The 26,234-nt window shown below is 35.3% G+C and overlaps 1 protein-coding gene and 1 long non-coding RNA gene across 10 annotated transcripts in view; one reads left to right on the forward strand and one right to left on the reverse strand.

The window, feature by feature from the left end:
• Positions 1 to 16,467, reverse strand: part of LOC112648570 (uncharacterized) — a 41,071-nt gene extending 24,604 nt beyond the window's left edge. The window contains exon 1 of the long non-coding RNA XR_003129141.3: positions 16,147 to 16,467. This is a non-coding gene — a long non-coding RNA (uncharacterized LOC112648570). The remainder of the gene's footprint in view (positions 1 to 16,146) is intronic.
• COP1 (COP1 E3 ubiquitin ligase) overlaps positions 1 to 26,234 on the forward strand; it is a 243,680-nt gene that overhangs the window by 78,856 nt on the left and 138,590 nt on the right. For all 9 annotated transcript variants that reach the window (XM_025430223.3, XM_025430218.3, XM_025430220.3 and 6 more), the window contains 2 exons: positions 8,226 to 8,283; positions 23,685 to 23,799. In XM_025430223.3, the coding sequence (XP_025286008.3) occupies positions 8,226 to 8,283; positions 23,685 to 23,799 (173 nt within the window). The remainder of the gene's footprint in view (positions 1 to 8,225; positions 8,284 to 23,684; positions 23,800 to 26,234) is intronic.

The following is a 26,234-nucleotide window of genomic DNA, read 5'->3' on the forward strand; positions in this document are numbered from 1 at the left end:
AACAGGTTTACCTTAAAAAGCCTTTTTGTTGATTGCATTTATTTTCTTCTGTAATGAGGACCTCCTTAATGTTGGTCATTGAATCTCTTAAGTAGATTCTAAGTTAATGATTAGATTATGTATTACACGAGAAGCAAAACAAAAGACATATAACTGTTTTCTCCAACCCCACTTCCCCCAGGATTTTATCTTCTATATACTGTGATTAGCCATAATTTTCATATCCTGTGTTTTCTTTCTGCTGCCTTATTTAGACCCTCGATATCAAATGGAGTCCAGCGATGGTCTTTTTTTTAATTTTTATTTTATTTTATTTTATTTTATTTTATTTATTTGTTTGTTTGTTTTTAAATATTTTTATTTATTTATTCATGAGAGACACACAGAGAGAGAGGCAGATACACAGGCAGAAGGAGAAGCAGGCTCCATGCAGGGAGCCCGACGCGGGACTCGATCCCGGGTCTCCAGGATCACACCTGGACTGCAGGCGGCGCTAAACCCCTGCGCCACCAGGGCTGCCAATTTAATTAATTTTTAAGTCACATGTATATATATTTTTTTTTTTAATTTTTTTTAAAATTTATTTATGATAGTCACAGAGAGAGAGAGAGAGAGAGAGGCAGAGACACAGGCAGAGGGAGAAGCAGGCTCCATGCACCGGGAGCCTGATGTGGGATTCGATCCCAGGATCGCGCCCTGGGCCAAAGGCAGGCGCCAAACCGCTGCGCCACCCAGGGATCCCTTTTAAAATTTGAATTGTTTATTAAGGTTTTCTGTGGTATGAAAGATAAATGTGAATAGAAAAGACTTTTATGGAAGACACTTTTATCTTTATTCAATTACTTTTATCAGATATTTTTGAGTCTTCCCTTTCATTTGTGCTTCTGTTGACAAAGTCCAGTTGAACCGATAGGTAGATATAATAGGTAGGAAAAGCAAAGGGTTACTTTATCAATGCTAGAATTATTTATTGTTAAGAATATATACATAGAGTAGTGAGTTAATACCTTGTGAATTTATATATTTTATAATTTGAGTAAATTAATGAAATTAAAAGAATTTGATATTTCATAATGGCTCTGAACTAGATTATGAAATTCTTCTTTGGTTTACCTGCATCAGTGAGCAATTATATTTATCTATGCAGTTATATTTACCTTCAGTCATAAAAAATGTGTGTGGTAGTGGGTGGTAATTTTGGATGGCTCTTTGGTATAGTAGATGAATTTGGACCCATATTCCTTATTCTTTTTTTTTTTAATTTTAAAATTTATTTATTTATTTGAGGTGGAGAGGAGGGGCAGAGGGAGAGAGAATCCAAGGCAGACTCCACTCTTGAGTGTAGAGCCCCACATGGGGCTAGATCTCATGACCCTGAAATGAAAAGCCCAATGAAATGAAAGCCCAAACCACAGGTCAGATGCCTAACTGACTTTGCCACCCAGGCACCCCCGTCCCCCACATTTCTTATTTTTCATATTTGGTCTTTGACTGGCTTATGATCCAGTGTTAATGGATCTTTCCTTACCTATTAAGGAAAGGTAATTTCCTAGGAAAGTAAGGAAAGCTTACTATTAAGCTTAAGTTCTTAGTACTTTTTGGTATTTATTATTTAGTTCAATTGCTTTATTTTATTTGGGGAGATAACTTTTTTTTTTAAGATTTTATTTATTTATTCATGAGAGACGTAGAGAGAGAGGTAGAGACATAGGCAGAGGGAGAAGCAGGCTCCCTGTGAGGGAGCCCAATGTGGGACTCAATCCCAGGACCCCAGGATCATGCCCTGAGCTGAAGGCAGATACTCAACCACTGAGCCCCCCAGGTGTCCTGATAACTTTTTTAAAATATAGGAATCTAAGTGTGTTTTTTTAACAAGATTTTATTTATGTTTGTCTATTTATTATTAGAGAGCTCATGAGTGTGGCGAGGGGTAGAGGGAGAGAATCTCAAGCAGACTAGGTGCTGAGCACAGAGCCTGACACAAGGTTTAATCCCATGACCCTGAAACGATGACTTGAGCCTAAATCAGGAGCCTGTCGCTTAACCAGTTGAGCCACCCAGGCGCCCCAGGAATGAAAATATTTTTATGGTCAAATCTAACTCTAATCCTTACAAATATGTCTCTAATTTATTATATATTTTAAACAAATCTTCCTACATTAACCTAACGAGTTTTTATTTAGCCTTTAATTTCTTTATTCAAGAATGGAATTGTAACAATACATGAAATTCTCCACACTTAGGCTGACACTTTTTTTCATATCTCCAAGGTTAGATTTTAAGAAATCTCTACTATACCTGCGTCGAGGGCTTTTGAATATAAATGATGTGTTGTCATTTTTTAATGGTTTATCTATGATGTGGGAGAAGTAGTAAAACCAGTTGATTGTTTTATTGTTCAAAGTACTAGGGAGTTACTTGCCTTATCCTGACACTATACTATGCAAAGGAGTTGCAATTAAAGTCATAGGAGATGGAGGACAATGAAGAATATTACAGAATTTTCAACATGAACTAAAACAAAAACACAAAACACCGAAAAACTTCCTTGGCAGTAATGTAGTGGGTAGTCTTCATATATCTGCAGTTTCTCATTAAATTTGTAGGTAGTAGAGAAATAGCAAGTTATGAAAACCTATTTTGAAAATTAGCCAGTTTTGGAGAGCGTATAAGACATGTATGAAACCCTGTTATAGGCACTGGGCATACAGTTGTGAGTATGACAGACCCTATAACCCTGCTCTCATGGTTATATCACTTCAGGATGAAAAATAAGTTTGCTGACAAAATAATTATTCTGCTTAAAATATGTAAAGAAGACTTGGTTCCAAAAACATAAAATAATCAAAATGCTTTTAACTCTGAAACTTTGTTATTTGCATTTGATTTATAGGCATTTCAGGATTTTTAAAAAACCCTTTTGGGTTCTTATCATAAAGTATAATTTGTCACCGCTTGATATTGCAGTCCATTCCAGTTTTCAAATCTAAGGTGCGAATATGCCAAATTCCGATGTGTATAAGTATTAACCAAGACTCTTGATTTTAATTTTTGAACCCTCCCCCAAATCTCATCATTAGGTCTGAGGTGGAGCCCAGATTAATTAATTGATTAATTAATTAAAATATTTTATTGATTTATTCATGAGAGACACACACACAGAGAAGCAGGCTCCATGAAGGGAGCCTGACATGGGACTTGATCCTGTGTCTCCAGGATCAGGCCCTGGTTGAAGGCGGCGCTAAACCGCTGAGCCATCCGGGCTGCCCTGGAGCCCAGATTTAAATGCACTTTTTTTTTTTTTTAAAGATTCTATTTATTTATTCATGAGAGACACACAGAGGGAAAGAGGCAGAGACACAGGCAGAGGGAGAAGCAGGCCCCATGCAGGTTGCTGGGTCTCCAGGAACACACCCTGGGCCAAAGGTGGCGCTAAACCGCTTAGCCCCCTCCACCCCCCGGGCTGCCCTAAAGGCAAGTTTGGGGGATCATACTTGAAAAATATCTAAACATTGGGGACACCTGGGTTTGCTCAGGGGTTGAGAGGCTGCCTTTGGTTCAGGGTGTGATCCCGGGGATCCTGGGATTGAGTCCTGCTTTGAGCTGCCCCACAGGGAGCCTGCTTCTCCCTCTGCCTTTGTCTCTGCCTCTCTCTCTGTGTCGCTCATGAATAAATAAATAAAATCTTTGAAAAAAATATGTAAACATTGGTTTAGCAGGTAGTGAATATGTCTGTATTGTTGAGATGCGTCTAGGTAAATCTTTAAATCCGGTATGATTTTTTCATAAAAGAAAGCTCAAATAGTCATTGCTAAAGTTTTATATCTTTAGCTTATTTTGTCTTTTATAAAGACTTCTATTTTACTCACAACTTTGTAAAGTTACATATCCTTCTATAGTATCTTAGAAACACCTGAAATCAAGTTTCTGGACTTGGGAGAGCCAGGAAAGTTAAAAATTAGTCTTTGGGTGGGAAGCAAATTGTTGATATATACCTATCATTCCTTGTTGATTCCATTCATATACTGTGATTATATCCTCTTGGTTTTTGTCTTTTTGGGTTAGTCATAGAGGGAACTTTTTACCTCTTTGATTATTCTGGTTATATCTTGATTGTGAGAAGTCTGGGATGGGGGAGGCTGGGATTGAAGGAATACATGGTAATCTTGTTTTAGATATAGGATAATTAAATACAAACATAAACTTAAATGTGCTGTTAACCATTTTTCATTTCTGCTATTTATTGTGTCTCCCCTACCCAAGTCCTAGCATACTTTGCTCATTCTCCAGATCCTCTACCTTTGAATCTTCTGTTACTGTTTTTGGAACGCTTTTTCTGCTTTCTTTACTTAATTTTAAAGTCTTTTCTAAGATTATTTCAGATAACTGAGTTTTTGGAATACTAAGATTTGTGGAACCTGTATCATCTTACAATTAAAAATTCTGCTTTCTCCTGTGAATTATAAGTAAATTGGAAACTATTTGCCCTCACTGGAAGGTAGTAGTAGACTATAAAGTGGTCAGAAACAGCACTTAACATAATAAATTGGGACTTTTACTCGTTGTGGAGGCAGATCAGTCTTGTCAGTCTTATTCTTTGAGCTTATTCTTTTGTTTTTGAAATTCTACCAACTAGAATTCCAGATGCAGCAAAGAAATAGATTCAGATCTCTTCTTTCAGACCCTTTTCCATTATATATGCAATTACATTTGTCAGCATTAAGTTTCTCCCTGAGGAAAATGTTCTTATATAGAAAATGTTAAAATCAGTTGCCTTTTTGCTTTTCCTTTTCAACTTTAGGAATAATTATGGAATTGCAGAATTTTAAAAGGCAACAAAAACATTTGGTTCATACAGTCCCCCTATGCACTATATAACTACACCCAACCATCTTCAATTAAAAAAGGATACTTTGTAAGGTATTTGAGAAATGTTTTCCTGAAGTTCTGAAGTACTCTAATAACTTCAGGTCTTTGAAGAACAAACTTCTTTGTTTGTTTTCAAATTCTTGAAAAAGAATTTCTTCATTTTCCTAGAGGCCATAGATGTGTACTCTATAGCCTAATATTTTTACTATTGAAGTCTCATTTCTCAAGTAAATCCAAGCTGAATGATATGTAGGGTCCTATAACTTTTTTTGAAAACCTTTGGAAGTTTTCAGTATTTAGTGTTCTGTCTCCCCCCACCCCAATAGTTATTTTAAAATAACAATGGAGGAGTAAGAGACAGTTCAGCATAGTCAAGCATGTTAATATTTTAACATTGAATGCTCATAGTGAAATGATAACAAATTTGTTCACAACACATTTTACTTTCAAATAAGTCATAAAGTATGTGATTTTTAGAGCTTTAGATATTAGGAATTGAAGTTTTATGTAATCTTTTTGAGCCTGATATTTTTAAAAGCTAAACTGTGTATTGGTAGAAAGGCTATTGTAGTCACCAGTGTTTATTTATACAAAATTTGTTGTAAAATATCATGGTGAAGTTCTTGCAAATACTGAGATGAGAAATAGTATTTCTCTCTTTGTAAGGATTCTGAGACAGTGTATTAGAAAAGAATTCCTGTTAATTTTCATTGGAATTTGCATCAAAATCAAGAAATTATTACTTAGAGAACTGTATTTATTCATAAATGTTGTAACTATTAGGGTGATATCTATGCATTAGATACTATTTTGTAATTTACACGTGTGCTGTCTCATATAACCCTTAGAACAAATGCTGTGCAATAGGTTTTTTATAATCCTCTTCATTGTACAGATGAGAGAAATATATCCTAGAGATGAGGTAATTTGCCCAATGTCACAAGATTAGTGGCATAACCACTATCTAAATGCAAGCATCCTTACTCTAGAGCTCATTAAACCTTGGGAGGTGAAAGAGTTTTGGAAGTCATCATAGAATTGAGAATAAAACATTGAAAAGAAGATAAATAGAAACTTGATTCAGAAGTCGGAGGGCATTGATACTCTTCAAGAAGAAAGAAACATCATTCTGGCAGTCTCACATAAGAATTCTGGAGTTAATACCGCCTGGGTTCAAATTTTCAACTATATAACTTATCAGCAGTTTAATCTTAGGCAAGTTTATTATTAACTTTTATATACTTCAGTTTTCTCAGTTGTAAAATAAAGATAATACCTATCTTCACTGATTAAATGTGATAATACATTTTAAAAAGTGAGAATGATGACTAGCACATAAGCACTCAATAGATGTTAGCTGCTGCTGCTGCTGTTAGTAGTCAGATGTGTCATATTGATAATGGATGATTTATTTGAATAGTTAAAGGATTGGTAGAATCAGAAAAGAAAAACAAACATGAAGACTGATTTCTGGTATATCTGGAAGTATCTGCACAAGTGGGACCCACAGGAGTTTTGGTTGTTTAGTAAATGAGGATTTACTATTAATTTGGAATTCAATGCTTCATTTCTTATTTAGAAGAAATGATATGATTTCTCTGATGTAGCAGAGAAAAACCTCTGTGTTAAGTAGCAGAAAACATTAATTTGAGAAAAGTAATTATTTCTTTAGTGTTTATAATATTAGGGATTATTGCTGTGGTAGAAAGGAAATAAAATAGTATTATTTTTAGAAATTAAATCTATATTTGATTGTAATTATTAAAATTTATAAGTTAAATTATTTTCAGGTTACATGTTGCATAGCATGCTTTGTTTTGGGGAACTGTTTAATAATTTTATGTAGAATATTGCACAGGAACAGGCTTTGGCTCTTGCCCCATATAATTTGTTAAATGTGCAGATTTAGTTTTCTCTGCCTTAAATTCGTGCTAATGAAAGAACAAATGAATAGTAGTCTAATTTCATGTGTGTACATAGCAGTTTTTTGGTTCATTCAGTTCCCTTATTTATTTAAAACTTTTTTTAAATGTTCAACCTAAATGATTTTTTTAAAAAAGATGTTATTTATGTATGAGAGAGAGAGCGAGTGCATGTGAACAAGGGTGGGGGAGGGACAGAGGCAGAGGGAGAAGGAGAAGAAAAAGACTCCCTACTGCAAGGAGCCCGACTTGAGGCTTGATCCCAGGACCCTGGGATCATGAACTGAGCTGAAGGCAGACACTTAACTAACTGAGCCAACCAGGTACCCTTAATGTTCACCCTTAAATGATCTTAATATATTGTAGTTTGCTCACAGAATATAAAATTCTTTATAATTTAATTTTCTCAGATATATATTGATAATTTAAATATGAACCTGTCTTTTTCAAATAAAAGCCCAATATGGAAAGGTAGTCACGTATTTTTACCAAGAATGAACCACTGATTTCTTTAAGCTACCTATTCATTATGGATATAGCTAATATGTGAAATTGATTTCCTAGTCTGCCTTTCCATTATGAAATATACGTTTGCCTTTGGAGGCAAATGATTTGAGTGAGAGAGTGAGAGTAGTTATGTGACATATAATTGTACAGCTGTGACTTTCCTTTGTAATTTGGGTTAATGCTGCATAGTTTCAGAGATTTTTTTAGTATTAGATAGGAAAATGCACAGAAGTTAACAACTAAATGAAAACCAATGTAGAGAGCAGATTATGTTTTTGAGCAGGTGGAGAAAACTAGTGTATAGGTATTGGATTATGAAAAAAAGATTATTGGTATTTTAACATTTATTCTATTCCTTTGGTAATTTTCTTTCACATGAGATGATTATCATAACATTTTGGACCTGGAAGGGACTCTAGATAATCTAGAGATAATTAGTCCCCACTCATCTCACTTTGCAGATGAGGGAATGGAGTGATTATAAAGTATGTGTCTGAGGACACATAGCTCTTCAGTGCCATAACAAGATCTCTTAACTGTAAATTTAATTGCTTGCTTGTGCTCTTTTCCTAATACTCTTAAGTCCTTTGTTCCTTAAATAGTGTTCCAAACAGCTTATTAACCTGTCTGAAAATGAAATCGGAGCAAATACATTTCTATATACACCTGTTTTGTGATTATTTCCTACTGATACTCTTTCATGGTGTGTTTAAGGTGGTGGATGAAGAATTTGTAAATTTTTAAAATGTTTGCTGAGTTTTGTTTATGAGTTATGTGTTTATTTGATATCTAACTTATTGACAATAAATATTTTCTTTGCTTAGAAATTAGAAATACTGGATTTGGATATGATATGTTTCGGATTTACCTTTTCTGTTGCTAAAATAACATGAACACTGAATATATTTTTCTCTCTTCATTTTGCAGTAATATTATTGATTCCACAGAATACAGCCAACCTCCTGGTTTCAGTGGCAGTTCTCAGGTAAATAATATATTTAGCAGTATGTTTTTGTGTTACACTGAACATAATCACCTGAGTTTTAAAATCATTGATTAGTCTGCTGGCATGTTCTGTCATAAACATGACTGTTTTTGAATGCTGTGGCATGGATTAGGAGTTGGATAGTTCTTTTTTTTTTTTTTTTTTAAGATTTTATTTATTTATTCATGAGAGACACACACAGAGAGAGGCAGAGACATAGGCAGAGGGAGAAGCAGGCTCCATGCAGGGACCCGACATGGGACTCAACCCGGGGTCTCCAGGATCACACCCTGGGCTGAAGGCGGCGCTAAACCGCTGAGCCACCAGGGCTGCCTGGACTCGGATAGTTCTGATGCATAAGCAGCTATTTATGTGGTCATCAGTGATGAATTTAAAAATTTTTTTAAGTACTAGTAACATCAGACCTTGAAGGAAATAATGTAAGATGAAATTATGAATAATCAGCACATTATTTTTTCACAGGGATGTTTATAATTTATGAATTACTCATTGTTATGTTGACATGTTAAGCTTTTTTTATGGGAAGTAAACTACAGATTTGAGTAAAATAGACTTCAGCTTCACTTCTCTTCTAATTAATTGTATGATTGTTTTGGCTTTTACTCCCATCTGTAACTCGGGGATGCTGATAATTTGTCAAATCTAATTTTGAGGCTGGGCCTTTTGTTTTTTAACTTTTCATATTGAAATACTTTTAGAATTAGTCAAAAGTAACCAAAATGGTAAAAGCAATTCCTTTGTATCCTTTATCTGGATTGTCCAAATGTTAACATTTGATCACATTTATTTGTTCATTCTCATTCTGTCTTTTGCTTAAATACACATACATTTTCTTTTCTAGATTGAGTTAGGTACAGACATACTGATTCTTTACCTCTAAAAACTTTAGTGTATATTTCCTTAAAAATAAAGGTATTGCCTTATATAATCATAATATAATTTTAAAATTCAAAAAGTTAACATGGATAATATAGTGCTATTGTCTAATCCCTGTAAAATTTAGCAATAGTCCTAATATTATCCTTCATAGTAAAAGGGAAACCATGAGATATTTTTATAAATGTTCATTTATATATTCACTTTATGTGTAGTGTGGTTATTTTTATCAAAGTAAAAAGAAAATCCTTTTAGATCTTTTGGAGCTTTTGTTTATGTTTTTCTTTTCCCACTGCTTAGATGATTACTTCTGTTACTTTCATGGTTAGTTGGTATAACTACTCTGAACATCCTGTGTTATCTTCATATGCATGCATGTATTTGGCCTGTTTTTTTTTTTTTTAATAGTAATTTCACAGGTTGCTTTGCAGCTATTACTGAACAACTATGAAAACATCAGATCATCTTGTTTTTATAAGACATATAGGATATATCAGGAGAAATTTTTAAAGCATTAAGTTGAAGCATATCTTAAAAACTTGAGAGGGAAAGGCAGTCTTTGGATCTGGAAACAGGCTTTGCATTCATAGCTGGACCTTGATGTTCTTTTGAGTATAATCTCACAAAATATCAGATACATCCACCCTGTGACTGTGATGAAGTGAGACAAGTAAGGTCACTTTATAAACTGCCTAACTAAGCACAAACAAAAACAAAATCACTGTGCAAGCCACAAAAAAAATACCAGAGGCAATTCTCTCCTAGCTAATATGGACAATTGCTCTTGCTTTACTATTTGCAACTTTAGTTTTACTGTAGTCTTTTGTCCTTCTAATTAAGAAGATGCTCACTCACAGAATTATCTCCACTTCTTGACAGTATCCAATCCAGAGCCCTCCCTCAAACACTGAACATGAACTTGTATCCTGTAAGTTTGTTCTTAACTGAGATACCTCTCTTACCTGTAGTGTGTTGTATTGTTTGTTGGCAGTGAGTAGTAAATAAAAATTGTTCACCTACAGGTGTGTGTTTCTATTGGGCTTTGGCTGCAGGGCATTGACAGTCTCTTTGTAGAGGAACAAGAAAAGGTTTTTCTATTATTGCCCTTTACATCGTATTTATTTGAATTTCTAGCAGTGAGCTAGAAACATGGAAGTTGAATCTGGGTAAAAAAGAAAAGTAATAAGAATAGTGTTTTGTTTTCTGTTTAAATTTTTATTTTTATTTTTTTATTTTTTTTTTTTTTTAAATTTTTATTTATTTATGATAGTCACAGAGAGAGAGAGAGGCGCAGAGACACAGGCAGAGGGAGAAGCAGGCTCCATGCACCGGGAGCCCGATGTGGGATTCGATCCCGGGTCTCCAGGATCACGCCCCGGGCCAAAGACAGGCGCCAAACCGCTGCGCCACCCAGGGATCCCTGTTTAAATTTTTAGAACAGCACTTACTATTATGTAATAAAGGAGATTTCTGGTTTAAGATGGTATCCTGAGGCATTCAGTATGTTAGTATCTCTTCAGGCTTCACTCACAAGGAATCTCATTGATCTATTACTATCCTCACACTGAAAACTTAAAAGAATGTATACAGGATTAAAAAAACACTTAAGAAGGCTTCCTAGGATCCCTGGGTGGCGCAGCAGTTTGGCGCCTGCCTTTGGCCCAGGGCGTGATCCTGGAGACCCGGGATCGAATCCCACATCGGGCTCCCGGTGCATGGAGCCTGCTTCTCCCTCTTCCTGTGTCTCTGCCTCTCTCTCTCTCTCTCTCTCTGACTATCATAAATAAATAAAAATTAAAAAATATAAAAAAAAAGAAAAAAAAAAAAGAAGGCTTCCTAACATGAAAGTCGCAGTATGCAGAGTCAAGTGTGCCTAAGGATGACATAGGCTGGGTCTTCTGGAAGATTTCAACGTTAGCATCTGCTGGAGGACAGGGAGGTTGTTGAGGAGGAAATCCTTCTAGTATTTATAGGATAAAACTGATAGGACATACTGTGTTGAAGGCCTGCCCTTCATTTCTAGCTGTACTCTTTAGAACAGATAGACCTAATGCATATTGACACAAAAAGGATTGAAAATAGGGGCGCCTGGGTGGCTCAGTGGTTGAGCGTCTGCCTTTGGCTCAGGGCATGGTCCTGGAGTCCCAGTGAGCCGCATTTGGTTCCCTGTGAGGAGCCCGCTTCTCACTCTGCCTCTGTCTCAGCCTCTTTGTGTCTCTCATGAATAAATAAATAAAATCTTTATTTTAAAAAAAGGATTGAAAATAGAGGAATAGTTGAGGATAAGCCTGGCAAATGTAAGAATACTAAAGAATATAGCAAAAACAAAGAAAGAAAAGTGCATACCAAAATAGGACTCAAGGAGAAAAGTGTAAAAGACAACATTTTTTACATAAAGAAAAGGTATAGTTCCCCAATGTAGTAATAATTTGTGTGACATAGCATAAGCATTGGAGTTTATATAAGGCAAAAATTGTTATGAAATTTTTAGAAAATTGATTAAAATTTAAACATGCTGGATGAGTTTGAAGTATTCTTAATTCAAAAATGAATTAAAGTAATGGGCATTAGTCATCATTATTGTATACTTACTATTCATGGACATTAAGGAACTTTATATGTATTAATTACTTTAATTCTCCAAGGTTCCCTGTAAGATAAGTACTATTACTATTATTTTTTGTTTTATTGAGGAGAAAACTGTGACACAGGAAAGTTAAGGAGCTTGCTCCAGGTAATATAACTAGTAAGAGGAGGGTGCTGAGATTTTACCTAGGCATTATGGTTTCAGAGCCTATGCTTTTAAATACTTATTTATTCAACCAACAGATTTTTTTATTAAAATATTTTATTTATTTATTTGAGAGAGACAGAGGACAAAAGAAGGAGCAGGGAACAGGGAGGATTAGAGAGAAAAGCAGGCTCCTCCGTGCATGTGGGGCTCGATCCCAGGATCTTGAGATCATGACCTGAGCTGAAGGCAGATATTTAAGCATCTGAGCCACCGGATATCTCAAAACCAACAGATTAAAAATTTTTTTATTTATGTATTCATTTTTTGAAGAAGTACATGCTATTTACCAGGTACTATTACAGGCTCTGGGGATACATTATTGAACAAACACAAAAGAAAGATCCCTGTTGTAACCAAACTCACAGTCTAGTTGGAGAAATACTAATAGTAATAAAAGTGACTCCTTTGAACAAAGTGGAGGTGAGGGAGCAAACCCATGTGAGTATGTATATCTGGAATTCCCATGTTCTGAGCAGAGGGTTAATAAGTGAACCCTGAGGTAGGAGCATGCCTGACATAGTTTAGAAGTCCCTTGTGGCTGGAGAGGAATAATCAAGGGGAAGAAAAGTGGAAATGAAATAAAACAACAGAGGCCACTTGTTGCATGACTTTCTTAGGCCATTATAAAGACTTTGTGGAATTTTTTTTTTTTTTTGAGTGAGATCAGTTAAGCTGGGTTTAATAGGTTCTTGTCTCACTTTATGCTTTGCATCAAAGAATATACATTTTTAAGAAAGATTTACCCATTTAGAGTGGGGGGGGAGAAGGAAGCAGGGAGTGCAGAAATGGGAGGGGGAAAGGGAAAATCTCAAGCAAGACCCTCTGGTGAGCGTGGCCCTCCTGTGGGGCTCAGTCTCAGGACTCTGGGATCATGACCTGAGCTGAAACCAAGAAAGTTAGGTGCTTAACTGACTACGCCACTTAGGAGCCTCAAAGGATATACATTATTGATAATAGTCTTGGAGCATTCAGGAAAGTGGAATGATTCTAAAACAGGATAATTGGTATCGTCTACATTTTGTGAATCGGATCCCCAAGTAAATAAATAATTTAGACAGATAATTTGGAAGAGAGTAAACTAAATTTCTCTGTATACCTTTGTGTCCAAGAGTAGTAGTCCCAGATGGTGGTACAAACAATTAAAAAAGTGATACTACATGTCAAAAATTTTGAAATGTCAGAATTGTCCTCAAAAATTTGTATTATTAAATGGATTCACTTTTAGATGAGAATGAATATAAATGAACTAGACATTCAGCTCAAGAAGCTGGGAGTTTTTTTTTTGTTTTGTTTTTTTTTTTAAAGATTTCATTTATTTGAGAGAAGGAGAGAGAAAGCCCACATACATGGCACCAGCTGGAAGAGGGGCAGAGGGAGAGGTAGAGAATCTTATGCATGCTCCGCACCCAGCATGAGCCTAAAGGCGGGGGGGCTCAGTTTCATGATCTTGAGATCATAATCCCAGCAGAAACCGAGAGTGGACACTTAAATGATGAGCTACCCAGGTCCCCCAAAGCTTAAGATGGTCAGTGAAGAGGGACAGATAAAAAAAGAACACATATAAAATGTTTCAGTATATAATTGAGATTGACTTATAATATGTAATAGATTAAAATAATTTGGACAGTACTTATGCATACTAGTAAAATAAATCTGAATGAAATACAGAATTTTTAAGAAAAATTAAAAATATTGAAAGAGATTAAAGCAGTTATAGAACAATTTGAATAGACCAGTTGCCATAACTATTAATTTAATGTGATTCCATAAAAAACTCAATATATTTTTTTTAAGATTTAATTTATTTATTCATGAAACACACACACACACACACATACACACACACACACAGAGGCAGAGACACAGGCAGATGGAGAAGCAGGCTCCATGCAGGGAGCCTGACATGGGACTCGATCCCGGATCTCCAGGATCACACCCTGGGCTGAAGGCAGTGCTAAACTGTTGAGCCTACCCGGGCTGCCCAAAACTCAGTAGTTTTTTTAAGAGTGCAGAGAGTGTGACCAACTGACTTTAAAGTTCATTAGTAGTATGAATGATTCAGAGGTGTGATAATCACAAGGGTATTTATCTAATAAATCATTAATATGTATTCTAGGACTGCTGTAACAAAAGGAGCACAATAAAATTTAAAACCAAACTGGAAGGTAATGAATTTATTAGCCTGTGGTAGAGGTGGTTATGCAGATCAGTGGCTAAAGTGAGGATTTAAGTAAATGGCGTAAATGGTGTTTTGATAGCCAGGAATCTATTTGTGTAAAACCACTTAGTGTGAGCATCTAGATCAGCTAAGCAATTATATAAATAATAATAGGACTATGGAAATTGAGAAAGAAGCCTGTATTTTACATAAACAGAATTTTAACAATGGACAACATTTAAAAAACTAGGAAAGGTATTTTAAGTATGATAGGCAATTAGTTTGATTGCTTCAAAATAATGAAAGCTTTTTATATCCATTTCATCTTTTTGATAAAAAGAAAAGAAAATGGTAGAAAATGTAAAAGTTTATTTGTAAAAGTTCAAGAAAAAAGAGGTGAAAATTCAAATCATTAGCTCACATATAAAATAATACTTACCTTCCCAAATAATACAAACAAAATATGAAGTAATGTAAGGTTACTAAGCAGTCGCCTAATAGATATGGCTCAGGATTTTTCAAAATTGGAAATAATCTTCCTTGCTGTGTGTGGTTGTGTGAGTTTGGGAGAGGGGAAGAGAGTTGGAAGAATATTTGGCAATATATGCATAAGATGTAAGCAAAAATGTGAATTGATCATTATATAGTTAGAGACTTATTATAAGAAATGATTCAAAGTACTGGTAAAGATTATATGCCAGTATTATTTATATAGATAAAAATTCTGCAAAAATAAATACTCCCAATCATAGTAGAATAGCTATGGAACCTATGGTACAGCTGTAGATTTTATTACCTTTTTAATTAGATCATTCATTCATTCATTCATTCATTCATTCATTCATTCATTCATTATAGAGCGAGGCAGAGACAGGCAGAGGGAGAAGCAGGCTCCATGCCGGGAGCCCGATGCGGGACTCAATCCCGGGACTCCAGGATCGTGTCCTGGGCCAAAGGCAGGCGCTAAACCGCTGAGCCACCCAGGGATCCCTATTACCTTTTTTAAAAAAAGATTTATTTATTCTTGAGAGACACAGAGAAAGAGGCAGAGACATAGGCAGAAGGAGAAGCAGGGTCTCCACGGGGAGCTTGATGTGGGACTCAATCCCAGGACCCCAGGATTACGACCTGAGCTAAAGGTAGAGGGTCAACCACTGAGCCACCCAGGTACCCGTCTCCTAAAAAATCTTAATTGTTCCTCAGTCTTATATTACACTGACATTTTTGAAGAGTATTAAGTTATTTATTTTGTAGAACATCCCTCAATTTGAATTTGTCAGAGGTTTTCTTATGACTAGATTCAGATTATCCATTTTAGTCAGGAATACTACAGAGATGTTATTGTACCCTTTTTGTTAGTTTCTCATATCTGGGTACATATGATATCTCTTTGCTCAATACTGATGATGTTAACTCGGATCAATTACCTGTCAAATTTCGTTATTGTAAAATTACCATTTTTTCTCATCTGAGATCTTAATAAATCTTAGTGAGAATAGTTATTGGTATGGCTATTGCCCAAATGATAATTTTTAATTCCTTATTATACGTTTTAGCATTTCTACTATAAGGAAGATCTTTCCCTCCTCTTTGTTCATATCCTTATGGGTTCATGGATTTGTAATTCATTCTGTTAATCATTTTGAAACTTAAGTTGTCCCATATTTGTCTAGTTGGAACTCTTTCAAGTTGATTTCCACATCCGTTTGACGTGTTCCTATCATTCTTCAGGTACCTCCTTATGTCGTAGACAAAAAGGTGTTCCAGCATCATCTTGTACTTAACTTGCCCCAGTCCTAGAATCAGCCATGTATCCAGGAAACCCTATTTCTTTTCTTTTAATGGAGAATGTTATGTAAAAAAACAAGATATGGGTTTTAAGTGTGCTCGTTGCTCTTCCAAGTTTCTGTACTTGTAGGCCTTCCAAGTGGACAGAACTAGGAGACATATGTATGTATGTATAATCTATGTTATCTATACAGATATATATATGCATTAATTACATATTACTCACCTTAAGTGATTAATGAAAGGAACACAAAAGTCAAATAGTTTATGCTTCTGGAACAGCTTGATTAAAGGCACTGGATACCATACAGCCAAGCAGCAGGAGGATACTCATTGAAAGGGATGTGGTGATTTCAGGCCTAGCCTTCTTTGTCCTTCCACACTGGGTCACATAGGAATTGCTTTTTCTCCAGGTTTAGAACTACTACTGGCTTGTGTCTCAAGTACCTCAGTAATAGGAATCCAAAGTTGGCTTATAGGCAGGATCTCTTATTTTAAGTTAGTCATGTAGGCAGTACGTTCTAGTTATGTAACCAGCCTTTAAAGCCTCTACTGAAACCAGGTATGAGTCATAAAGTCATTTATTATTACTAAACAATACTGACAGACTAATACATTGCTCTAGAACATCCCACTGACTTATGGTTACAGAATATCATTTATCTTTTTTTAGAGAATATGTTCCATAATGTGGGCAAGAGTCTGGAGATAACCACATGGGCAGTCCAGACTAGCTGAGATTAATCCATGCTTCTCAGTATATAATAATATTTATACAATCATATATGTATTTCATACATGTATAAAACATAAGCATGTATTAAACATGTCTTTCTATTTCTGTATCTGCCCATTAATGGGTGAATGCATAGGAAAGTTGCACACACACACACACACACACACACACAATGGTAGATTATTCAGCCATAAAAAAAAAAAATCAGGATGCCTACATGGCACAGTTGGTTGAGTGTCTGGCTTTGGCTCAGGCAATGATCCCAGGGTCTTGGAACTGAGTCACTCTCCTTGCTTAGCAGGGAATCTGTTTCTTCCTCTCTCTTTTCTCTGTCTCTGTCTTTCTCTCTAATAAAATCTTTAAAAAAGAAAGAAAGAAAATCTTTGCTACAACATGGATAGACCTATAAGTTATTATGTTAAGTGAAATACATCAGATATTTGGTCAATGTGGCCATTTTTCTTCAGGGATAATCTATATCAACACAACACAAGTGATGAGCATTTCCTTTTGATTTTTAGCCATGTTTATATCCTACCTATATAGCTAGATCTTTTTTTTTTTTTTTTTCTTATCTAGGTCTTATTCTGAATATGTTCATTCTGATGATTGGCCTTGTAGATTATTTACAGCCAGTTCTATCTGTCCCTTCACTATTAGCATATTTCTTTTCATTTATATTAATTTTATTTGTAAATTTAGTAATTAATATATGGCGATGGGCTAGGTAATGCATTTTTACCAAGAATTAGGAAGCAACCTAATTTTGGATGGATTAGAAAGGAATTGCACTGGGATGCCTGGGTGGCTAAGTGGTTGAGCACCTGCCTTTGCCTCCAAAGTTGCTGGATTGAATCCCACATCAGGCTCCTTCATGGAAGCCTGCTTCTCCTCCCTCTGCCTGTGTTCATGGAGCCTGCTTCTCCTCCCTCTGCCTGTGTCTTTGCCTCTCTCTGTGTCTCTCATGAATAAATAAATAAAATCTTAAAAAAAAAAAGAAAAAAATTGCACTGAAAAAATAAATTAAGGAAAAGTTAAGAGTAAATAGTGAAAAAAGTTGCTATAAAAACTGGAAGGCAGGGATCCCTGGGTGGCTTAGCGGTTTAGTGCCTGCCTTTGGCCCAGGGCGCGATCCTGGAGTCCCGGGATCGAGTCCCATGTCGGGCTCCCAGCATGGAGCCTCCTTCTCCCTCCTCCTGTGTCTCTGCCTCTCTCTCTCTCTCTTTCTCTCTCTATCATAAATAAATAAATAAATCTGTAAAAAAAAAAAAACTGGAAGGCAAACTGTTTTTGACTGCTTCTTGTATACTCTTGATTTTTGTTATGTAATCATTTCTCACGTTTCAAACTAAAATCTTTTCTGTATTTCCATTGAACAGATCACTTTTTATTTATTTATTTTGTAAAGATTTTATTTATTTATTCACGAGAGACAGAGAGGCAGAGACACAGGCAGAGGAAGAAGCAGGCTCCATGCAAGGGAGCCTGATGTGGGACTCGATGCCGGGTCTCCAGGATCATGCCCTGGGCCAAAGGCAGACACTAAACCACTGAGCCATCCAGGGATTCCTCCCTCTCCCCTTTTTAAAGATTTAATTTAGAGCAGATCACTTTTTAAAAAAATCTAGATTCTTCTGCTTAGAATTCATGAAAATTATGTTGGTTTTTAAAAAGGAATATATTTCATGAATATGTCATTTAGAAGCACAATTGCAATTAAAGAAACTCAATGGACTGAGCTCTTGATGTTAATTACTAGAACATTAATGGTACTTCTAACAAATTCCATCACTCTGCCTCATGTCCAGAGCTTCGCTTCTTTTCTTTTCTTTTTTAAGATTTTTATCTTATTTATTCATGAGAGACAGAGAGAGGCAGAGATACAGGCAGAGGGAGGAGCAGGCTCCCTGAGGGGAGATTGACATGGACTCCATCCCAGGACCCGGGATTACCCCCTGAGCCAAAGGCAGATGCTTAACCTCTGAGCCACCCAGGCGTCCCCAAAGCTACTTTTCTGATATTTGTGTTTATCAATGAGTTGCCTTTTTAGAATAGTTTTACCGTACATATATGTAAGCCTGTATTATTTGGTTTAGCTATATGTAGACTTTCTAAAAATGATATAATAAGTAGTTTTTTTCAGAATTGTTTTTTAGACTTTAGTTCCTGAGTTTAGTAGCTGTTTGTTCTAGTTCTATGGGTGTAGTTGATTCATCAGTGTTTCTGTTTTTGATATTAAAGGCATCTTTGTACATGTCTCCTGATTGTTCAGGTGCAAGAGTTTCCCTAGATATCGTACGTAGGAGAGGAAGTGAGGGTAACAGAGTAGACATATCAATGGTTTTTGTATTCTGAGATATCAAATTCTTTTTAAAGTCTTTTTATTAATTTAAAGCTCCTATCACTGAAGTATATGAATTCTAGTTTCACCACATCCTTGTCAGTAATTAGTATTATTCAACCTCTAAATGGTTGCCACTTTAGTGTATAGGAATATAAGTTAGTTGTGGTTTTATTTTATTTTATTTTATTTTAATTAAAAAAATTTTTTTTACTTTTTTTTAAGTTGTGGTTTTAATTCTTATTTTTCCGACACTCTAAAGCCAGTATCCTATATTTATTGTCCTTTACTTTATGTGAAATAGCGTTTGATGTCTTTTCTAGGTTTTTTATATCAATCTTCTGTTTTTTTACTTGAAGAAACTTATATATGTATATTCAAAGTAGTAATAACTTGTTTCTTAGGTGTTGCAAATGTTGCCAATATCATCTAGTTTGTATCTTCTCTCTAATGATGAATTTTGATCAACAGAGTTTCTTAATTAAGAATTAAGTTATTCTTCAATTAAGTTATTGAATTTGTAACTTTCATAATCAGTGCCCTTTGTATTCCATTTAAGAAATACTGACCTATTGAGATTATAAACATATCTAGCGTCACAGCACATGCCAGTTTTGTAAATGTCCCATGTATGCTTAAGAAAAATCTGTTTCTCATTGGATACAGCGTTCTATATGTAATTCATTAAATTTTAAAAATTAGATCATATCGATTTCTCTGTTGAGTTGATGAGGTTAATCTTCTGCCCTTTTGGTGGGTTTGTCAATGTCTGTAGGAAGTTTTGCTTTATATATATATATATATATTTGAGGCTGTACTATTACATGTATACTAAGTGTACAATTATCACATTGAAACTTTTACACTTCCCGGTGCTATTTCCAGTTCCATTAATGCTTTTCATCTTGAGTCTGTTTTTCCTCCTTTGATTACATTTGCCTAGTGTATTATTTTTCATGGTATTACTTCCAGGTTTTCAGTGTCTTTATATTTTCAGTTATTTTTTTGGCAGATAGCATACAGTTATATTTTAAAATTCCTTTCTATCACTAATTTAGTATATTTATTACAATTATTGATATAGTTTCACTGTTTTACTCTTTAATGCTTGCTATTTGTCTCAATTTTTGTGTTTTTCTCTTATGTTTTTACCCCCTTTTCCTACCATTTTAATGTTTTAAACATTACCTATTCTGTTACTATGCTTTCATTAGTTATCCTTGAAATTTATCCAAACTTAACACCTAAACAGAATTTAGACCTATTATCATATTTAAAAAATTTTTTTAAATCCAGTATAGTTAACATACAATGTTATATTAGGTCAAGTGTACAATATAGTGATTGAGTAATTTTATACATTACTCAGTGTTTATTCATTTGAGAGAGAGGGAGAGAGGCAGAGACCTAGGCAGAGGGAGAAGTAGGCTCCATGCAGGAGCCCAATGCGGGACTCGATCCTGGGACTCCGGGATCAATGCCCTGAGCTGAAGGCAGACGCTCAACCACTGAGCCACCCAAGTGTCCCTGTATCTCCCTATCTACCTCCCCTTTAGTAGCCATCTGTTTGTTCTCTGTTGTTAAGAGTGTTTGTCTTTTTCTTTGCTCATTTGTTTTGTTTCTTAAATTCTACATACGAGGGAAATTATATGACATTTGCTTTTTTTCTGACTTAGCATGTAATATCTGAATCCATCCATGTTGTTGAAAATGGCAAGATTTTGTTCTTTTTCATGGCTAAGTAATATTCCCTCCACTGTGCCTATGTGTGTGCACACGCATGCGTGTACGCATGTGTGTTTGACATCTTTATCCATTCTACTGTGTGTGTCTCTGTGTATGTGACTTCTTTATCCATTCATCTATCAGTGGTTGCTGGGGCTGCTTCCATAGTTCAGCTATTCAGATAATATTGTGGTAAACCTATGGTAGTTGTATCTTTTTGAATTAGTATCTTCATATTGTTTGGGTAAATCCATAGGAGAGGAATTACTAGATCATATAGTGGTTCTGTTTTTAATTCTGTGTAGAATCTCCACATTCTGTTTTCCACAGTGGCAGTTTTCATTCCCACTAACTGTGTACAAGGGTTCCTTATTCTCTTGTCAACACTTGTTGTTTTTTGTGTTTTTTTACTTTAGCCATTCTGACAGTTGTGAGGTGATATCTCATTGTGGTTTTCATTTATATTTCCTTGATGATCAGTGATGTTGAACATATTTTCATTAGATTTAACACCTTAATTACTTTCCTGAATAATGTAAGTGCTCCAGAATTGAGACTTTTTTCACTCTTCTGATTTACGTGCATTTACTCTGTCTTATTCTTAAGGCCCATAATTTTAATATTCTAATTAATGTTAAAAACAATGTTTAAAATACTTAAAATTACTTATTTGGTTAGACTTCTTTTCATTTTGTGTCTCAGGCCTTCGGTTTCTATTACTGAATTTTTCAAGCACATGATTTCACACTTTTTTTTAAAGAAATGGCTTATAGGCAGTAGTCTTTGTTTTCATTCACATGAAAAAAATGTTTATTTTGTTGCCGGATAGTTTTGTCAGGATTTGAATTTTAGATTGGAGTTGTTTTCTATCCACTTTTTGAGCATAACCAAAGTTCACTCCCCTAGCCTCTTTTATTGCTGTTAACTATTTTAGTTGTTGGTCCTGTCAGGTAAGTTATCTTTTGTGTCTGATTGTTTTTAGTCTCTGTTTCAAATTTTCTGTCCTTTTTTCTTTTATCCTTAGTTCTGGTTAATTCCTTTAGATTTATCTTCTGGCTCACAGATTTACTTTTCAACCTCTAAATCTCAGTTTTAGTGTTTTTTCCTTTTATAGGTATTTGTACATTTAAGTATTGTTCCTTTTGTCTTTGCCCTCCTCTGCATCATTATATTTTCTTTAATATCACCTCTCTGATTCAGCTTCCTCTTTGGTTGTATGTCTCTTATGCCTTCTAAAGTTGTCTTATTCATTTTCTTGTGATCCAAGCAGTGCTTTAAAATACGCTTTTTATCTACTATCTTGTTATTTTATTTATTTATTCATGAGAGACACAGAGAGAGAGAGAGACAGACAGACAGAGAGAGGCAGAGGTAGAAGCAGGCTCCATGCAGGGAGCATGATGTGGGACTTGATCCTGGGTCTCCAGGATCACGCCCTGGGCTGAAAGCGGCGCTAAACTGCTGAGCTACCTGGGCTGCCCTCTACCATCTAGTTTTAGCAAGGGTCACTTTACAGTGTTTTATTCAAGGTAGTAGTACCTTAATATTTATTACTTAAATACATTTGCAATTGTATAGTTATGGTTAACTTGTGTCATCTCAAGTTCTGGTTACCTGTCTCATCTTTGTGTCTGTGTGCCTCGAGCATAATCATAGATGATAAGCATTTGTAAAAAGAATGGTCATATCCTTTGATTTAACATGGCTTCAGCATATTATATATTGAGGATCATAGATTTTTGTTTTTCATAGATTTACATGCCAATTTCAGGTTTTTTGCCAATTTACATACCAATTTCAGGTATTTCAGGTTTGCTGGCTTTATATATATCTGATTTAGTTATTCTGATCTTCTAATGTGTATGTCAGACTAGTCTCTACATGTTTCACATTACTGCCCCTTAATTAATTAACCAATTAATTCATATTACTGCCCCTTAATTAATTAAGTTTTAAAAATATATTATTTATTTATTCATGACAGACACAGAGAGAGGCAGAGACACAGGCAGAGGGAGAAGCAGGCAGAGGGAGAAGCAGATTCCATGCAGGGAGGCCGACTTGGGACTCGATCCTGGGTCTCTAGGATCACACCCCGGGCTGAAGATGGTGCTAAACCCCTGGGCCACCGGAGAGCTGCCCTGCCCCTTAATTTAGTAATCAGTATTAACTTAAATATATACTCTGACAATCAAGTAGTGTTTCTGTTATTCTGGGGTCCATATAAGGGTGATGAAAAAGTAATTAGTTTTCTTTTGAACATTGTTTTCTAACAATTTTTTTATATTAAAATCCTCAAAATTGTAAATTTAGCATGATAGTTATAATGATTTCTGTTTTCATTTAATTTGGAGAGTTGAAAGAGGTTTCCTATTTCATTCTTATAAAATTGGCCTTTAGAGCCTATTTGCATATTTTATTTTATTTTATTTTTTGGCTAGAAGCCTTGAGCTTTATAGCACACCATATTGTACCAACCAGGGGGTGGGACTCACCACTTGGTGGGACTCACCACTTGCCCCTGCAGGGCTGCTTTGTCCGCCTACCCCAAGTGGCCCCATCCTCAAGCCTTTTGCCATTAGTAGAACTCCCTCCTCTCTGGCCTGTGGGCCACCCGATTCCTCTCCCCACCTATGCAACCCCCTGTTACCTGAGGTATGGTACCTGAGGTATGGTAATAGATTCACCCCTTCCCTTCCATAGTATAACCTGACTCCCCAGGAATTCTAGGCTAAGGATCAGGACCTGGCCCCCAACTCCTCCCCATGGCCTCCCAACCCTGAGCCTATTTGCATTTTAAAATAAAAATAGAAAAATATGGTCTAAGAACTATGAGTATTTACTATTTGTTGTTATTTTAATGTGTTGACATTTTGAATGTGCAATCATTTAGATATTCTGTGCAGAAAAAGACTGTCATTTGTTCTAAGTTACAAGTGTCTTTTCTTGTTAACTACTTTAGACAAAGAAGCAGCCTTGGTATAACAGCACATTAGCATCACGAAGAAAACGACTCACTGCTCATTTTGAAGACTTAGAGCAATGTTACTTTTCTACAAGGATGTCTCGTATTTCAGGTACATATTCCAGACTTCTTAAAATATATCGAATTCATATGTCAGATCCATTTCTAGCTTCTTATGCTGGATTTATATAAAGTCCTATTTATAAAGCAAAAGTGTGTATTTTCAACATATTCTACCAGAGTGTTCTGGAGGTTCTTAGAGATCTTGAAGAACATTGCTTTCCCATAGCTATTTTTTTTTCTCCATTTAAGAAATTTCAATCTTTATGTAGTGAGCTATATGTAAAGTTAAGAAAAACATCAGCCTTGAATGTGTTGCTAGGAAAAATAAATCCATTCAATTTTCTCTTATTTTTTTTCAATTTTCTCTTATTATTAAATATTATTATTAAATACTAAGTATTTATTAAGTTCTAAGCACTATCATTTTGGGTAACAATAAAAAGATGAACTGATTTGTCTCTTCTTGTCTCTGTGATACATGTTATACAAGTGTATTGGGAATAAAGAAGAATATCCATTAATATAACTTAGGAATGAAAAATCTGTGTCAAGTTGAAAATGGAGAAATGGAATGATAGCTGTATGGATTTTATAGGATTGTATTTAGTTAAGACTAAAATTCATTAACTAAATAAGGTAATTAGAAACATCTTCAACATAGAGGAAATGACTTATGCAAAGTCAAGGACATGTTAGCATTGGATATTTTCATTGCTTTCAAAAAGTAATGTAGTTCTGCCCTCAAGCTGTGAGTTTTCTCAGTGTCTTTGCTCATCAATGAAGTAGAGACATTAACACCATCCCTGTGTTTTGTTTTATTTCATTGTTTTTTAATATTTATAGGGGATGTAAATATATCTATACAAAATACAAAGATGGTATAAGTTAGGTGCTCAATTAGACACATTGCTAAAAGGAACAATACAAGAAACAACAGGTGTTGCTGAGAATGTGGATAAAGGGAAATCCTCTTTTATGTTGGTGGGAATGCAAACTGGTGTAACCAGTCTAGAAAACAGTATGGACGTGCCTCAGAATGTAAAAATAGAACTTGTGATCTAACAGTTGCACTAGTAGGTATTTACTCAAGGATACAAAAATACAGTTTTAAAGGGGGTGCATGCATCCTGATGTTTATAGCAGCATTATTAACAGTAGCCAAACTATGGAAAGAGCCCAAATGTCCATTGAGTGATGATGAGTGATAAAGAAGATGGGACATATATAAACAATGCAGTATTACTTAGCCATCAAAAAGAATAAAATCTTGCCATTCAGAACAATATAGATGGAGCTAGAGTGTATTATGCTAAGCAAAGTAAGTCACTCAGACAAATGCAAATACCATATAATTTCACTTATATGTGGAATTTAAGAAACAAAACAGATGAACATATGGGAGGAGGTAAAGAGAGGAAACAAACCATAAGAGACTCTTAAAGATAAAGAATAAACTGAGGGGTGATGGAGGGAGGGAGGTGGGAGACGTGCTCGATGGGGAATGGGTATTAAGGAGGGTACTTGTTTGTTATGATGAACACTGGGTATTGTATGTAAGTGATGAATCGCTGAATTCTCCTGAAACCAATATTTCACTGTGTGCTGACTGACTAGAATTTAAATAAAAATTTGAAGGAGAAAAAAAATCTACTTGTTGTTTTAGACCTTTGTACAAGTTCGCCTTAGGGTGGTGATGGAGGAAAAAGAAGATTTTCATAGGCAGTCTAGGAGGGAGCCAAGATCTGTTTATGAATGTGTATGAAATTAATGATCAGCAGTTGTAAAGATGGAAAGCTTTCATTGTATCATATTGCCTAGGAATTGAGACACTATGGAGCCTCTGTAATAGTCTGAAAACTGTAGTAGGAAGCTGTGAAATTGAAAATGGTTTGAGACCTACATTCTGATTGGCAGAGGGCTCATATTAACCCTGTTAGATTTTGTTTTTGGTACAATGTTGAAATACAGCCTAAAGCAAATGGCAGACATTTAAAAGAAAAAGAGAGGAAAGAGAAATTGGGAAGTAATTTTTAAGTAACTGCATGCTGTGGCATAGTAAAGGTGTATTCATATAGACCAATTTATTTTGGGGATGTAAGATTACTGGAAGGTAGAATAAATTAAAACCAGGAGGAAGGCTTGATTTCCATTTTTATGGGCATGGCTCTCTTGTACTTAAAATATGTTGTCCTTAGTGTGTAAGGAGTCTTAAGTTTATCTTACTGAATTTTCACACTGACTACACCTATATTGCTGAGTATGAAGTTCTTCCTAGTGCCTTTGACTGTGAAGAGGGAATTTTAACTTCTACAAAATGGAGTTCATAATATTTGATTATCATTTTGTGTATTTTTAGATGAGAACCCACCTCCCTCTTTTTGACTTTCATTTTTAAACTCTGACAATGAAAGATGAAGATTAAGAGATTAATGCCTTGGACTTTTAGTTGTAACTGAAAGAGAAGTAAATTAAAAAGCATTAGTA

Source organism: Canis lupus, chromosome 7 (genome assembly GCF_003254725.2).
Source record: "Canis lupus dingo isolate Sandy chromosome 7, ASM325472v2, whole genome shotgun sequence".
NCBI classification, from domain to species: domain Eukaryota; kingdom Metazoa; phylum Chordata; class Mammalia; order Carnivora; family Canidae; genus Canis; species Canis lupus.